Source organism: Sturnira hondurensis, unplaced genomic scaffold (genome assembly GCF_014824575.4).
Source record: "Sturnira hondurensis isolate 20B ecotype Veracruz unplaced genomic scaffold, ASM1482457v3 Scaffold0021354, whole genome shotgun sequence".
Lineage (NCBI taxonomy): Eukaryota > Metazoa > Chordata > Mammalia > Chiroptera > Phyllostomidae > Sturnira > Sturnira hondurensis.
Genome location: NW_028093985.1, coordinates 24,939,240 through 24,956,113, shown reverse-complemented (window position 1 = coordinate 24,956,113; position 16,874 = coordinate 24,939,240). Strand labels below are relative to the sequence as shown.

The 16,874-nt window shown below is 36.4% G+C and overlaps 1 protein-coding gene across 14 annotated transcripts in view; it reads right to left on the bottom strand.

The window, feature by feature from the left end:
* The window catches only part of PAM (peptidylglycine alpha-amidating monooxygenase), a 277,949-nt gene that overhangs the window by 39,478 nt on the left and 221,597 nt on the right, over positions 1–16,874 (bottom strand). For 8 of the 14 annotated variants that reach the window (XM_037032081.1, XM_037032083.1, XM_037032084.1 and 5 more), the window contains 2 exons: positions 14,628–14,693; positions 1,925–2,248 (listed from right to left, as the gene is read on the bottom strand). In XM_037032081.1, the coding sequence (XP_036887976.1) occupies positions 1,925–2,248; positions 14,628–14,693 (390 nt within the window). The remainder of the gene's footprint in view (positions 1–1,924; positions 2,249–14,627; positions 14,694–16,874) is intronic. The other 6 variants (XM_037032089.1, XM_037032090.1, XM_037032091.1 and 3 more) reach the window with 1 other exon arrangement.

The following is a 16,874-nucleotide window of genomic DNA, read 5'->3' as shown; positions in this document are numbered from 1 at the left end:
ACATCTTGAATTAAAGTTAGTATTACATTCTGTTACAGTAAATAGAGAGAGACTTGAAAAGAAAAAGACTTTAGAAAAATAGGTTATCTAAACATGAGTTTTTCTATTTTGCATTTAATTTGAAAAAAGTTTTTGAATCAGAGTAGTGAAATGACACTAAAATAAATCATTTCACAAAGGAAACACATGCATATTCCCTTTTTAGAGTTAGGATTTTGCTGTAGGTTACTATTCTATAAAACTAATTGTTTAATTTATTTCACTGATATTCACCCACATATTTAAAATGAGAGGAAACTTCCTGAACCAGATCACAGAGAAACATTTTTCCCCTGGGTGCTGCCATTTGTCCACCTTGAAAAATATGGAGAAGTTTGGACAGTAAATGTATTTTGGGTATTTTAAGCACTTCTTTCTTATATAAATTAAGTAGTTTCAGGAATATAATATCTTAAGCCAAACTATGGCTTTTATACCAATACTTACAATATCTACAAATGACCATGATATTATTTCAAATCCAAGAGTGACAAACAAACACAACTCATGGAATAAAGCATGCTGAGACTCTAACATTTAACATATGAAAAGAATTATATTCTCACCAAAAAGGCCCCTTTGCCTCTAATTTCCATGTTGTTTGCATTATAAGTTACTGTCCTTCATATACAGGTTCAGATAGACACCCCAGTCTGCTTATAAAATGGAAAGGGTCATAATACACCGCTGGTTTCTAGGCATGATACTCAAGGGATGTAATTCATTGTTCTTTGGAAGGATTCTGGAGTCTAGGTTTTTCATAAGCACTGTAGATTCTGATGCAAGGGGGTCTTGAGAAACACAGTTTGATTAGATCAATTTAGAAGGAGTTAGAGGAGGGCTAATGCTGGTTAAATATGAAGAGAGAAAAGTCTGGGATCCAGTTAACATATCATAGAGACCATTAGGCCAGTCCCAATGGACAATGCTCAAAACTTCCATGTGAGCAAAAGACACTGCATGCTAATTTCTTTCAATTATAAGTAAAAATCAGCTGGGTGTTGAATAATTCATAGCTCCTTGCAAAGCTGTATTGAAAACATTAAGCTGGCAGCCCATGCCATTCGTTCAGGCCCATGCACGGACCACTGCCATGCACGACTATCAGTTACTTTTTTGGAGGTTGTCTCCACATGCTGTATTATCTGGCTTTCCACATTAGCAAGTAATATGAAACGCAATCAATATCACAGAGGCCACAACACAATTAAAGACAAAGATGAGGCATCCATAGCTTGCTGGTACAGAAACCTGAAGGGAATAACGTATTGTCCTCTAATTATGGAAGCCAATAATGGTTAGAAATACAGATAAATCTGATAGTTACTCACTTGCTGGAGGTCCCTTCAGAAATAATTACTCACGTTTCCAATTAAGATAGTAATTAATGATGGAACTTAAGCAATCAAAGTCATAAAAATAATTACAATGTACAAGTCATTTGGATGAAAAGTATAAGATTCATCTGAGAGGGAGGCAAATACCTTAGGAAGGTAGCGTATAAGTATTTCATACACTGGGAGTTTACACTTTGAATTTTCAGTTTCTTTCCATGGAGCAAAATGGATAATGTTGATACAATAAGAATTTGTTGCTCTGAATTTCATTTGCTACCATCCCCAACATGATCCAAGTGTGTTTGGTCCTGACAATTTTGAATCACCAATTGATTGGAAACTGAATTTATGTCATATTGGATCAAAACACAAAGAAAGCTCCTCAAACCAAGGTCCTATCTCAGATAACCCAAATCCGAGTAATACTTCTTCTGATGGCCTTTTTTTATTGATGAGTTCTTTCACCCATTGATTTTTATTCCCTTCAGATTTTGCTAATGTGGATTGCAGCATTTCATATTTTACTCTTCAAAAAGCCCCAAACGCACCTCCTGTGTGTTCTGATTCCCAGGTGCCTTCACCAGGTAGGGGCTGCTGTAATGAGAACGCTCTGCTCTCTGCTGGCCTCAAAGTAGATTCTAGTCTGTGAAATTTGTGAATTCTGTCTCTGACAAGAATAGCATTGCCCCTCTCCTCATGTTCTGCACTCTCTCCTGCATCAGATCGACCAAGGTCCTTCTTTTGGACTACATTTGCAATCTCAGCTACCAGGTCTGACTCTGAGTCTGCCTTTTTTGTAGGATTATATTTGTGCACATGAACAACATCTTCCCTTTCTCCTAGCAGCTTGGAAAGCAGTGAATAGAAATCACCTGTGGAAAAAAGAAGAGATAAAGGGTGGAGGGTTGATCACATTGCAAAATTTATATATATATTTTGCCTTAAAAATAAGTGAAAGAGAAGATTATTCTCAAACTTTCAAGCTTGAAGGGGGGGGGGAAACAGTTGATTTTCCAGAATATAAAAAAACAATATGCTTCCAGAATATACATTTCATTTCATATACCACCTATTCCTTTCTGTTTTCCCAGCAGCCAACCACACTGGATAACCTCTCTTAGCAGTTTAGTAGAAACCAGATAATGCATATACGACTGTATGGCACTTTTCAATGAATGGTTTTCACAGTACAGCTGGATTCATTTGGAAGATAGAATTAACAGGTTTCTAAAATAAAGTATTATCAACAGCAACATGAGAAAAGAGTTATCTTCACAGACAAACCCTTTGAGGCCACCATTAAAAAGCCTACTGAAGTATGATCGACACAAAATTAAAAGCATGTTTTTGGTCAGGTGCTGTAACACACGAAACCAAACAGGTATGAGTCAACCTGACAACTGGAGAACCAGTTGCTGTTATTATGTTAGCAGTGCTACTGTAAATAGGTCCATTTGTTCATTTTAAAGAAGAAATTGAGCAAATTCCAGAAAAATAATTTTGTGAGAACAAGAATATTTTTTAAATCAGCTTCAAACAAAGGCGGTTTTAACAAACTAGTGTAATTGGGACGGTTCATCGCTGAAACGTATGAACCATTCCATGTCTTCCTATACTAAGGAGAAACTTGGGTGGGATAATCTAATTCCATGAAAATAAAAGATTTCTAAAATATTATGACAGATAAAAATATGACCACAGTAAATTCATGAAGCATCTTAATCCACATCATTTACATTTAGGGCTTCAAATCCATTTCCATCACCCGTGGGAATGGGAAACATAAATGTCCTCAACAGAAACACAAATCTGCTTTCCTAGCCAAACCCAAAGGTAATCCACAACTCCTCCTTTTTCCTGCCCTATTCCAAGTCCTGCTAAATAAAATTACTATGACTACTGAGTCCTATAGCTTGTTTTAATTACATTAACAACACCATTGGATAACATTTGTAAAATCTTTCTTATGATCACTAGGCAATGAAAATGATAGCTGATTTAGCTGTGATACATTTCATCAAAGAAAATGTTATTTAAAAATTGGTGCAAGGAGATAGGAAATCTCTCCAAAATGATGCTAAGAGACCCTGTCATGTTTACAAATATTCTTGGGTTAACGAATGAGAGTAGGTTTTCGATTCTTGCCCATGAAAGCAGCTTATCCCAGGTGAAATCTGTAATCAGAAAATAATTGCCAAGTAATAGGGCCGATCTTGGTAAAATGAACAAAGCAAATTAGGACTCAACCAAATGTTAGGCCACAGTGGCGTTCTTCCTCACAAGAGATTAGTCCATTACTACTAAATTCTCCTGCCCCATACACTCAATATAGACAGTTGAACATGCTGTTGTAAACATTTTATGCAGAAAATGAAACACAAGCTTATTGCAGGGACAGAGAAACAACATAACTTTAAAATGTCAATCAATCAATGTCGTTAAGCTAACATTGAGGGAGGAACACAGGCTCAGAACTATGCATACAACTATTCAGGTCAGTAAAAATCTAAAATCTGAGGTAAAATGCCAAATACAGAACACTCAGTTCCTTTGAAATTATCATTGGGTCAGGAAAACAAACATTTAACAAAGTGATAGGCTTGGCCACAGACAGGATGCTCCGGCCTTGTGAGAACATCTCTATTAATAGTTTGTGACACGGGACACAGAACACTAGAGAGCTAGCTCTTACATTCGTATGCACAAGCCAGAGGGGGTTTTATTTGTTTATTTTTCCTCTTCTATGTACAAAAGACATGGAATCATGAAATTGAACCATTTTTCTTAGTCATATTAATATCCTGATTTAGGACATATATCTAACCTTGAGTGTAACGGATGGAGTAGAATATAGATAGAAGAAGTTTTGTGGTCTTTATCCCAGCCTCATCTCTCAATATTCCTTTGTCTAATTTCCAGGCATAAAGGACGTTCAGTTCCTGAACTCCAAGTCCAAGATGTTGTTTTGTCTTCCTGGGACATTCTCCCTCTAGTAATCAACTATCTCCCCAACCTTCAGACATTAATACTGTGTTGTTAATATTTTTGCTTCAGCATCACATATCCAAGAAACCTTTGTGACTCTCACGTTAAGCGTCTCTGGTCCATGCACCCACAGCATTCTGGTTTTCCCTGTGTTGTTACCGCCCAATGTCTGGTCTTTATTTCACCACACTCATGTCTGAAACCAGATGCTTACTACCTACTTTGTGCCTTTAAGCAAGTTATTTAACTTTAAAAATATGGCAACCTTTAATAATTGTTTTGTGGATTTAAAGATTGTTAATGCAATATGCCCAGTCCAATGTATAAAGTAGGTGCTACCAAATTGCATCTATTATAATTTCCAAAGAAAGATAGAAACTGTAGTTGCAACATGTATTTGCTTCAATCTATTGTTTACCTGAAATATTAAAAATCAGTTCTTATTTCATATTCAAGAATTTGAATTTTTTATAATGAAAAAACACCTTTAAATTTACAGCCCTTCATTTTCTCAAGTCACCACAGCTGCTTATAGCAATGTGTTTCTTAGCTTTGCCAAAGGAGGTTATATCTGCACTTTCTCCTTTTTTCTTTTAGTTAATTTTTGGAGAAAGTACTATCCCTACTCCAGTGTCCCAGATGCTAGTCTTCCCAGCACCCCCTGGTGCCTTTCCTACCTGCTTTCTTTTCTTTTCTAATACAATTTCTTTGCCAAAGACTTGACTGATGGGCTACAAACACATTTACTTTGCACTTATCTTGAGTGATTGTCAGGGCGAAGAAGGACCCTCCTTTGACACAGTTTCTTTCAAGCTTCTCCATTTTGCCTATCCCTTTAGCAGGTGCCAACACTGTCTAACAGAGCTGTTTGTGATAGTGGGAGTGTTCTGTACCTGCACTGCCCCCTAGACACATGGGGCTATTGAGTACTTGTCATGTGCCTACTGTAACTGAGGAATTTAATGTTTAGCTTTACTTACTTTGATTAATCTATATTTGAATTTAAATAGGCACAGGTGGCTAGCGTCTACCATATTGAACAGTGCTGGCAGGCTACGTACTGCTACATCCTTCCTTGCCTAAATCAAAGGCATCTATTTTCACTTCTTACTTCATCCATGTATGACTTCTGCATGAGTTGCTTAAGAGCATCTAGTTGCCAAAGCTAAGTGACAGCCAAATGACTCTTCATCTTTTTTCCCCCATCATTTTTTACTATTACAGATGTCCCCCACTCCCCTTTCCTTTGCCCCTTCCACCCAGTCTGGCCTTGACCTTCACTACATTGTTGTCCGTGTCCATGGGCTATGTGCACACTTGATCTTCAGCTAATTTCATCTTGACTTACCAGTGGCAGTCGGTCTCTCCTTACAACATTGTTCTTTTCAGATCTTCTCCACCTATCATCTTTGCTTTCTCTTATTCTGACACTCAACATATGAAAATGTTGGTGTTTTCCGTGGTCTAGCCCTGGCATACTTTTTTTCCTCCTGGCTCAACCACTCACAAGGCTTAAGGTGCTCCCTCCAGACAAATGACACTCACATCTGGAGCTCTCCTAGTACCAAAGTGGTGTCTACAACTGCCTTCCGGAAGTTTCCTCTTGGGTGTTGGTTCTGGAAGAATCTTGAACTCAACATGTCTAAAACGGAGCTCTGAATCTTTTCCCCATACTTCATTTTTTTTTACAGTATCTCTCTCAATGGCAAATCTGTGTTTTGGGTCAATCAATCCAGAAAACTAGATTCCTTCAGCTCTCACCCATGAATCACAGGGTAAACTGATTCATCATGCTGATTTGTCAACATCATCCCCCCTCACCCAGTAACCCTTACTCATTTGAGAGTCTTATCACCCTCTGATTAGCATGCTAAATAAATCGCTCTTCCTCTCCTGCCTTGGAACAGACCCATAGCCCTACCTTTGACGTCAAAAATCTGCCTGGAATGGAATTAAAGCTGCTCTCCCTCTGTGAAACCAACTTGTCATTGATGGTAGCCTACCTCCCCTGGACACCCCTAAGTTAGATCCCGCATTTTCCTCAGCTCTGTCAACCTTTGTATTTCAGGGTGGTATTCTCCATTCTATGCTGGGTCTCACTGCTAAGGTGACCATGTAATGTATTTCCCAGACTGGGACACACGTGAGAGTGAAAGGGGTGTTGTTAATATTTTTCCTAGGCATAAGCTGGGACAGTCTTGGAAAAACTGGGATGCATTACAGTCTGAACTCTGTTGACAGATAACATATAAAACCGAACCTTATAAACCACAAATCACAATAATAGTAGTAGCGGCTAATATTTTCAAGAGTTTAGCATGACTCAGTCACTGCTGAGTGCTTGATACAGTTTAACATATTCAGTGTCCATAAAATACTTACTGCGTTCATTTTAAATATGGAAACTAATTGTACCATACTAACCTGCTCAGCTGTTACGAAGCTGGACAGGGATTCAATGGACAGGCTGAGTGAGGGGCCTACCTTCTTACTGGCCATTGTACTAAATCCAGGTTCCCCTCTCTTTCCTCAACTGGCCAGTCAAGTCTTTCCTGTGAATTCATCTCAGCGTGCCAGTCATACTTTGTTTGTTTGTTTCTTTCTTTGTTTATTCATTTATTTTATTTGGAAATTGTCTTCTGAATTGAGGTACTGGGCTTACTTTTGCACTGAACAGTTTCTTTTTGTCCTACTCTGGCTTGTTCTCTCCTTATACATGGTTATAAGCTAGTCAATGCGTACATAACATACTGGTTTGCACAAAACTGGCCTAATGAATACTGATTGATTTTCTTGGGTTTGAAAAAGTAGAAGAGTTTTCTGTTTTCATCACTTTTCACTTACCACTGACAATATATTTTACATGCATTATAAAGTTCTGTAAGATGCTCTGAAAACACTTCTTGTACATTAAAATTACCTGGGAAGGAACAAGTGGCAAGGTATAAATGTGATTTTATATAAAAAATTAAAACTTCTCATTCCTTATTCAATGTCGTATTTCCAGTGATTACCACTGTTTCTTCCTATCATACTGCTCCTATCTCAGTAAATGGTTCTAGAATAAACAGTAATTTGTTAGAAAGTCACCCCTTGCTTCTGCATCAGTAGAGATAAAAATGTTCTCTTGATCATTTTAGGCTGCCGTGAGTCTCTTTTTCTCACTCAAATTTTGACTCATATACTCATGGAATGAGGAACTACTCTCGGTCTTTGAAGGAATTTGACTGAGTGTGTTTGGTATTTGGAAAACACAATTGTGTCAGGAAAGGGGACACAGCATCACACAGGAGAATCTAAAACACCACCAATTAAACTCCAAGTCTGTAAACTGTCTTCCTGCCTCAACAGGCGTTTTTTCTATTTAGCAGGGATGACTCCCTCTCCCCTGCCACCAGCACGGGGCTTTCTCTGGTTCACTCTCAGGATATGTTGGAATCAAGCTAAAATAGATAGAAACATATATTGAAAAAATTGCCCCATAAGGTTCTTTAAAAAATAAATACTTTAAAATTGTTGGATGAAAAAATACATATCACTACTTTTAGATAGCACTACATCTTAATTGTGGCAGGCATTTTTATTTTAAAAATGATTAAGAACCTCTTGGTAATCTTTCAGAATATAAACTCCCATTTCCCACATATGTCACTAGTACTTCATTACCTAAAACAAACAGCTTGTGCCTACTGTGTTGCTCGTGATTTCTCTGGTACAAAGGGAGTAAGTAGGATTTTCATCAGCAGTTTAACCACTGACAAAATATGCCAAGTAGCCAAGTTAATGCGATTTCAACCTTGTTAATGAGGTGAATATGAGGAATAGAAAAATAAAAGCATTTCTTTTTAGATTTTAATGTTCTGCTTTTTGACTCAGTCACAGCTGACTTTTCCTCTGGTTAAAATCTACTTGGTTTATTGATTGTTTACTCATTACTAACCCACAACAATAATCCTCCTAGCCTTAGAGGAAAACAGTCACGATGAACAGCTGAAGGATAAAAAATAAAGTGAACTTATTTCCTTTTCCAGGACTCATCTGATTGAAAAACAACCATAAATTACTTTAAAGAAAAATGAGACAAATATTTAAAAAGGAGAAATGAGAGGTGGCTTTTGCAGCTACCAAACGCACAGATCCGCATCAGAAAGCCCAACCACATGATAAACAGGTTCACATCTGCCTGTTCTGTTATTAGGGAACCAATTCAAAACAGCATTCGCTCAGCTGCTCAGAGCCTTGGGGGGAGCAGGGCACATAGTATTGTGTTTGATAGATGAGTTCAATAAATAAAGGCTTGTGAGCTGCTCATAAATCATACAAACCAATAAGTTTTTCATGAATGGGAATACAAATAAGAATTGTGGTTTCTTTAAAACAGCAAAGTGGCATCAAGAGTGCTTAGAATTAGCTAAGAAGATGCTACTAAAACCACGTGCACTTTATTAAGAAATAAAGGGCATATGCTTTTTGGAACAAAGCAAAGAAACGGAAGTTTTAGCTACTAAGCCTAGCCTTTGTTTCACAGGTCTCGTACTTTACCAACTGTTACTTTAACAATATCTACAGTAGGCTGCTGTCCTTGTAACTTGTTTCCTTGATTCTCCTTACTTGATAAAACATGCCAATGGTAATTCACTTTTGATTAGCATAAAACCACTGTGAAGGAATTGTTTCACGGAAAGTACCTGAAGACCTTTAACTATCAGAGGTCATGAGGTGTTTTCCCTCAACAAATTGTATTTTTGTCAGAGTTTCCCTGCCTTGGGAATACAGTAGCTCATGTTGACCTTTGAGTAGAAAGACTGATTGTGTGAGAGCACAAAGGCTACAAGGAGAGGAGTTTGAAGCAAACTGAATAAAACATGTAAAGGGCCCTTTCCGCAGAGAAAGAAATTCTTTCCGCAGCGTAATGTTCAATAAGAAGGACACACTGGTATCATAGAATTTGACTTTCAATTCTGCCTTGAGTTGTTTTTTTTTTAATACAGCGAATCTTCCCAACACAACTAACATAAATTTCAATGCTACAACTCTACTCTGAATTTTAAAAGGGAGAAATACTCCAAGTCAGAACTCTTAGATGCAGCTAGTCAGCAAGGCTTTTAGTTGCAGCCCATATTCCTTGCCTCAATAATGCTGATACGAAGCTCATATATAAGGAGTCATAATGGATAAAAATAAAGGAAACATACAAAACATACTTTAGTTTCCTCAAAGTGCCAACAATTTACACAGGAGTGAGGGATATGTGTGTGCGTCTGCGCTGGAAAATGCGACACCATCACCCTCATTCTGTACAGCTTCGTAGGACTTATTTTCTCCACCTGGAATTGATGTCTAATTGGGGCTCACTGTTCAGCTTACTCTGCTTACTACATACATAGATAAGTCTTCACTCACAGTGGTATAGGAGACGGGGACTTTTCAGTGTGTTTTGAAAATTCATTAGAGTTATTCTGCAGGGAGGCAGACACGCATAATCAAGTCATTTACAGATAAGTTCACCACTAAGCAAACAGGTTATTTTCAAAAGAGTTTGGGCAGGGATTAAAAATTGTGCTTGCCAACCTACTGAATGGGAGAAGACATTTGCCACTGATATATATGAGAAAGGATTGATATCCAAAATTTATAAAGAACTCATACCATTCAACATAAAAAAAACCCCACAAACAATCCAATGAAAAGACCTGGATAGATACTTCTCCAAAGAGGACATACAGATGGCCAAGAGACACATGAAAAGATGCTCACTGTCACTAATCCTCAGAGAGGTACAAATTAAAAGCACAATTAGATATCACCTCACACCTGTCAGAATGGGCAGCATCAACAAATCTACAAACAACAAGTGTTGGTGAATATGTGATGAGGATGTGGAGAAAGGGAAAACTTTGTGCATCTTGGTGGCAATGCAGATTGGTGCAGTCACTATGGAAAATAGTGTACAAAGGGCCCTCAAAAAATTAAAAATGAAACTGCCTATGACCCAGAAATTCCACTTTGGGGTATATGTCTGAAGAAACCTGAAACACTAATTCAAAAAACATATTCACCACTATGTTCATTACAATGTCATTTACAATAGCCAAGATATGGAAGAGGCCAAGTGTCCCTCAGTAGATGAATGAATAAAAAAGTGGTGGTACATTTACACAATGGACTATTACTTGGCCACAAAAAAGAATGCAACCTTACCATTTGCAATAATGTGGATGGACCTAGAGGATATTATTCTAAGTAAAATAAGTCAGCTAGAGAAAGACAAATACTATATGATTTCCCTTACATGTGGAATCAAAAGAACAATGTAAATGAACAAACAAAACAGAAACAGACTAATAGATAGAGAGAAGAGACTGATGGTCAGCAGAGGGGAGGGGGTTGAGTGGCTGGGTGAGAAGGTGAAGAGATTAAGAACCAAAAATTGGTAGTTACAACATAGTCATGGGGATATAAAGAAAGCATGGAAAATATAGATAATAATATTGTAATAACTATGTTTGGTGCCAAGTGGGTACTGGAAATCTCATGGGGAATACTTTGTGAAGTATATGATTATTTAACCACTAGGCTGTACACCTGAAACTAATACAGAATATATTGAAGATAAACTATAATTGAAAAATAAAATTAATAAAAATAAATTTTAAAACTTGTGTTTACCAATAATTTTACAGTTGGAAGAAATATTCAAGAAATAAAACTGTTAATAAGAGGATAAAACCATGTACATATTATGATTTAAATACTGTTAAAATAATGTGAATATATGGCTAATATATTTCACAGAGATATATGCAAATATCCATATTTCTAGAGATTATGTATGATTTTTATTTGCTTCTTCACACTTTCCTGTAATTTCAATTTCTTTTATAATGAATATTTTTTAAAAGCCAGTCAAGCATTATTTTTAAAAATCTCAGCAAACTTATTTAAAGTTCATTAAAACGTTTCTGATTGTTGCTTGATCCAGGCAACCTGACAGATGGTAAAGCTGCCATATAATGAGCTTCTTCTGGTGTCTCCATGAATACATCTTTTGAGACAGAGTCTGAGATACATTTACCTTACACAAATTTTGTTCTAGAGGGAGCAGATGTAGACAGGAGACTGCAGACGGTTATTGTGTTGAGTAAGCACAGGCTGAGCTATGTGGATCTACACAACTTATGTATTTCTTTAAACATTAGTTAATTTCTAATTAAAGTTAACATTCTGGTAAATAAATTAATTATTAATATTCTGGAAAGAAATATTTGAAGTCATGAAAGGCAAGGACCTACATCCAAGATTGCTCTATCCAGCAAAACTTTCATTTAGAATGGAAGGGCAAATAAAATGCTTCCCAGATCAGGTCAAGTTAAAGGAGTTCATCATCACCAAGCCTTTATTATATAAAATGTTAAAGGAACTTATGTAAGAAAAAGAAGATAAAAAAAACAAATAGTAAAATGACAACAAACTCACAACTATCAACAACCAAACCTAAGAAAACAAAAACAGAAAAAAAATGAACTAAGCAAACAACTAGAACAGGAGCAGAATCACAGAAATGGAGGTCATATGGAGGGTTATCAGCAGGGAGGTGGAAGGGGAAAATGGGGAAAGGGGTACAGGGAATAAGAAGCATAAATGGCAGGCACAAAATAAACAGCAGGAGGTTAAGGACAGTATGGGAAATGGAGAAGCCAAAGAACATATATGTGTGACCCATGGACATGAACTAAGGTGGGGGAATGATCATGGCAGGAGGGTACAGGGTGAGTGGAAATAAAGGGGAGAAAAAATGGGACAACTGTAATAGCATAATCGATAAAATATATTTAAAAAATGAGTCTGTATGCGTGGTATAATTTATATAAGTAATTAGAGCCCTCATATTAGCTACTTGGTCAATTTAACTCCCAAGGGAATAAATACAAATAGATGTTTGTGCAAAAATATCTTCGAGAAGAATAGGATACTTAGTAATAAATAGATTTGTTTGGTGTATTGATTGCAAAGAGACAGACTGATCTCACTAGTGAATCAAATGGATGAAACACATATTTGGTATATTTCCACATTTCTCTTTAATTTCTAGGTCAGTGATCTCTCAAGACCAGTAGAATGATACACAGGCTACACTGACCATTGGTAAGGTATTTGTTTTCATATAGTCTAGGAGGCGACACTCTGATGAACCCACTAATTTCAACCTATAAATACAACAGCCTATTTTCTTCAGCATGAAAATGAGTTTGAGTAATGTTTTTACTTCCCAAGTGAAATCACTTTACAGCGTTTTCATTCCTAAGAGGAGGAAAACAGTAGCTAAAGGAAAATCATTTCTTTATGTTTTCATAGAATTCTTTTCTAGAACCAGTAAAACTTAAACATCTTACTACTAAATGCTATCAAACATAGAAGGGTAAATAAATGAATGGCAAAATATAAGAGTGTTTTAAAGGATTTGGTTTGCAGTCATATATGACACACCCTAAATCCTATTATTTGCAAATAACAGATTAAATTTAACAATTAAGTTACAAAACCCCTAAGTTTCTCATCTTTCAGAGGTTTCAATGTTTTCCTTGATCAACTCAACTAAATTCAGAAAGAAAACAATCCAGCCTCAATTTCCATAGCAAATCACTATTTTACAAAATGCATCTAATAAATGATGTTCTTAGTCCAAACTGTATCAGTAATGTTGGTATTAGGAAATGTATTCTAAGATGACTCAATTATTTCAAGAGCATACATTCAAGACTATGCAATGCCAAAGTGATTGATTTTAAGTCTGATTAAATTTCAGTACAATTATAGTAAATACTGTTAATCCTACTTTATTTGGGTTGCAATTACTGATTACCTTACAAATATATACACAGGTTTGATAAATGTAGCTATTTTAAATCATACACAATAGTTTAGTATAGTAATTTATTGTATGCTATTCACTATAAAAATCATCTCTTTTTTTTAAATTTTATTTATTATTTATCCTTAGAGGGGAAGGAGAGAGGGAGAGAAACATCAATGTATGGTTGCCTTTTCTGCATCCCCTGCTGGGAGTTGGCCTGCAGGGAACCAACCTACAACCCAGGCATGTGCCCTGACTGGGAATCGAACTGCAATCGTGTGGTTCGCAGGCCTGTGCTCAATCCACTGAGCTACACCAGCCAGGGCCTTCTTTTATCTGATTTAACATAAACATAGAAACAACTTTAAGCAAAGTTGTATTTTTTTTAAAGGCCACTTGTTAGATGCTATGGAATATACTCCACATAATTTAAAAACTTTTTTTATTACAGTTTACCCTATGCCCTTTTCAAAGTGCATTTTTCCTTTTAAAAGTTTGGATTCTTTAATTTTGAAAATACTATTAGTGCAAGAGTGATAGCTTTGACTTAATAGAATACATTTTGAAGAATTCCAGTAGTGGTTTACAAAATCCGAAGTCAGAAATATCTAAGTGTGGCTAATGGAAACATCCTGTCTACTTTCTGTACATTTTATGTTTCCAGTGGACATGTGTTTCCATTGACATTAAACTAATGTTTTAAAATACATCATATCTAGGCCAAAAACAACTTGATAACACTCTCCAACACCTAACATGAAGCACTATTTTCCAAACAAATGGCAATAAGTGAAGATTCGGTAGAGCAATTTTTCAGTGCCAGCACATGCGGTTTTGGCACACAAGCACCAGGAAGCACCACTTCAAAAAACTAAAACACAGGAAGAATTATTCTTTCTTAACTCATCAGATGGCAACTTAACACAAAACTACACACTCATGAAACAAGAATTCTTCCTACCTTACTGAAAGCAGAGGATGACTTGAGAGAGGCAAGATGAAGGTCTAATTCTTAATTACTTTTTACTTAACCCTCAACTATAATTAATGAGCACACAGTACTAAACACATAGGAATTTAAATGGTAAAGGTCATTAGATTTGAAAAGCAGACCACTATGTCTAATTGTTATAGCTGCAGTATATGTAAAGGTTACAATATTACATAATCTAAAACTAAGACAGAAGAATCTAATGAAACTAAATTGCACTAATGAAATGTACTTGCAATGCTAAAGCACAACAATTGACCATTTTCTTATGAATTATGCATTATATAAAAACAGCAATATACAGGGTTAGAGGCAGATAAAGGCCAAAAACACCTTAATAGCTTTAATATGTGGTTGTCCATTTTGATGATGAAAATCTTTATAGGCCTTTTGACATAAGTAAGCATACAAGCATACATACCCTGTTCTAACACTTCTTCTTGTTTTGGCTGCTGGAGTAGAGAAGTCTTATCCTTGTTTTCTGTTTCTGTAAAGGATCAAAGAAGCTGAGCATAAATTTGTATTCTATATTACATGCTTTAAATAGTTTATTGGAAATATGCCATCAACATAAAATATTATTTAGTGTCCTACATTTCATAATAATAACAGTATTAAGACTTTATATGTTGAAGTGCTACAATTCACAAAAACCTATAGTGTAACCAACAATCACCAGACTTCTGATTTAATAACTAGATCAACTGCCCTCTCAGTAGTTTTAAACATGCGATAATAAGTATTCGTTAATTCATGTTTCCAAGTATTTGTTTATTCATTTTATTTCCAAAATGAATTTGGTAATACTTAAGGCTATTTTAATACTCTTTTAAAGTACATTCTTTAAATATATTAGGATCTTTTAAAATATATTTAATTGATTATGCTATTGCAGTTGTCTCAAGTTTTCCCCCTTTGCACCCGTCTGTCTGGTACCCTTCCTCTCTCCAGCAAACTCCCTGCATTAGTTCATGTGCATGGGTCATACATATAAGTTCTTTGGCTTCTCCATTTCCTATACTATTCTTAGCATCCCCCTCTCTGTTTTGTACCTACCAATTATGCTTTTTGATCCTAGCACATTTTCCCCCTCTCTTCCTCTTCCCCCTCCCAGCTGATAACCCTCCAGATGATCTCCATATCTATGGTGCTGTTCCCATTCTGCTTGTTTGTTTATTTTATTTTAATTTTTTAGATTCAGTTGTTGATAGTTGTGAATTTGTTCCGCTTCTAGTGTTCATAGTTTTGATCTTCCTCTTTTTCTTAAATAGGTCCCTTTAATATTTCATGTAATAATGGCTTGGTGATGATGAACTCCCTTAGCTTTACCTTGTCTGGGAAGCACTTTATCTGCCCTTCCATTCTAAATGATAGCTTCGATGGACAGAATAATATAGGTTATAGGTCCTTGCTTTTCATCACTTTGAATACTTCTTGATAGTCCCTTCTTGCCTGAAAAGTTTCTTTTGAGAAATCAGCTAACAGTCATAGGACTACTCCTTTGTAGGTAACTCTCTGCTTTTCTCTTGCTGCTTTTAAGATTCTTTATCTTTAGCCTTTGGCATTTTAATTATGATGTGTCTGGGTGTGGTCCCCTTTGGGTACAGTTTGTTTGGGACTCTCTGTGCTTCCTGGACTTGTATGTCTATTTCCTTTACCAAATTAGGGAAGTTTTCTTTCATTATTTTTTCAAATAAATTTTTAATTTCTTGCTCTTCTTCCTTTCTTTCTGGCATCCCTATGATTCAGATATTGGTACATTTCAAGATGTCCTAGAGTATTCTTTTACTACCCATGTTTTTTTAAAAAATTTTTGTTTCTTCTTTCTATTCTGGTTGAATGTTTATTTTTTTCTTTATGTTACAAATTTGACTCACAGCTTCTTTCCATTCACTGTTGGTTCCCTGTAGATTTTTATTTTACTTAGTGTAACATTCATTCTTCTTTTATGTTGTGCTGCACTCAATGAGTTCTTTGAATACCAGTGTTTTGAATTCTGCATCTGATCTGATAGGTTGGCTGTTTCTGTTTTTGTTTCGTTCTTTCCCTGAGGTTTTGTTCATTTCTCTAGGGTTTTGATCATTTCTCTGTTTTTCTCTGTTCATTTTTCTATTTTTTCATTTGGGTCATATTTCTTTGTCTCCTCAATTTGGCAACCTCCCTGTGTTTGTTTCTGCATATTAGGTAGAGCTGCTTTGACTCCCGGTAAAGGGCACCTATAAATTGTGTAGGGTGGAGCCTTAGGTAATCACTAGGGTGGGGCAACCTACTTCACTGCTTTTTGTGGCTCTATGTAGAGGGAGGGCTGTGAGAGGGGATGGTGCCACTGCCTGGCTTCTGGGAGTTTGCCCAGAAATTGCCCTGTTTGCAGTTACTTCACTCACATCCTATATGCAACTGGAGCCGTTTCAGCTGTTGCCCAATGGTGAATCCCAGAGTGGGTAGGTTTGAGCATGTTTTATGACCATGCAGGTCCTTTAAATAGAGTTTTCTAAATATCCAGCAGTTTTGTCTGCTACCCTAACCCCTACTGGTTTTTACAGCTAGAAGTTACAGGGACTTATCTTCCCAGTGCTGGAACCCTGGGCTGTGAGGCCTGGCCTAGGGCTGGGATTGTTCACTCCCAAGGTATCCCTCCTGATTTTTATCCACCTCCGGTGAACGTGGG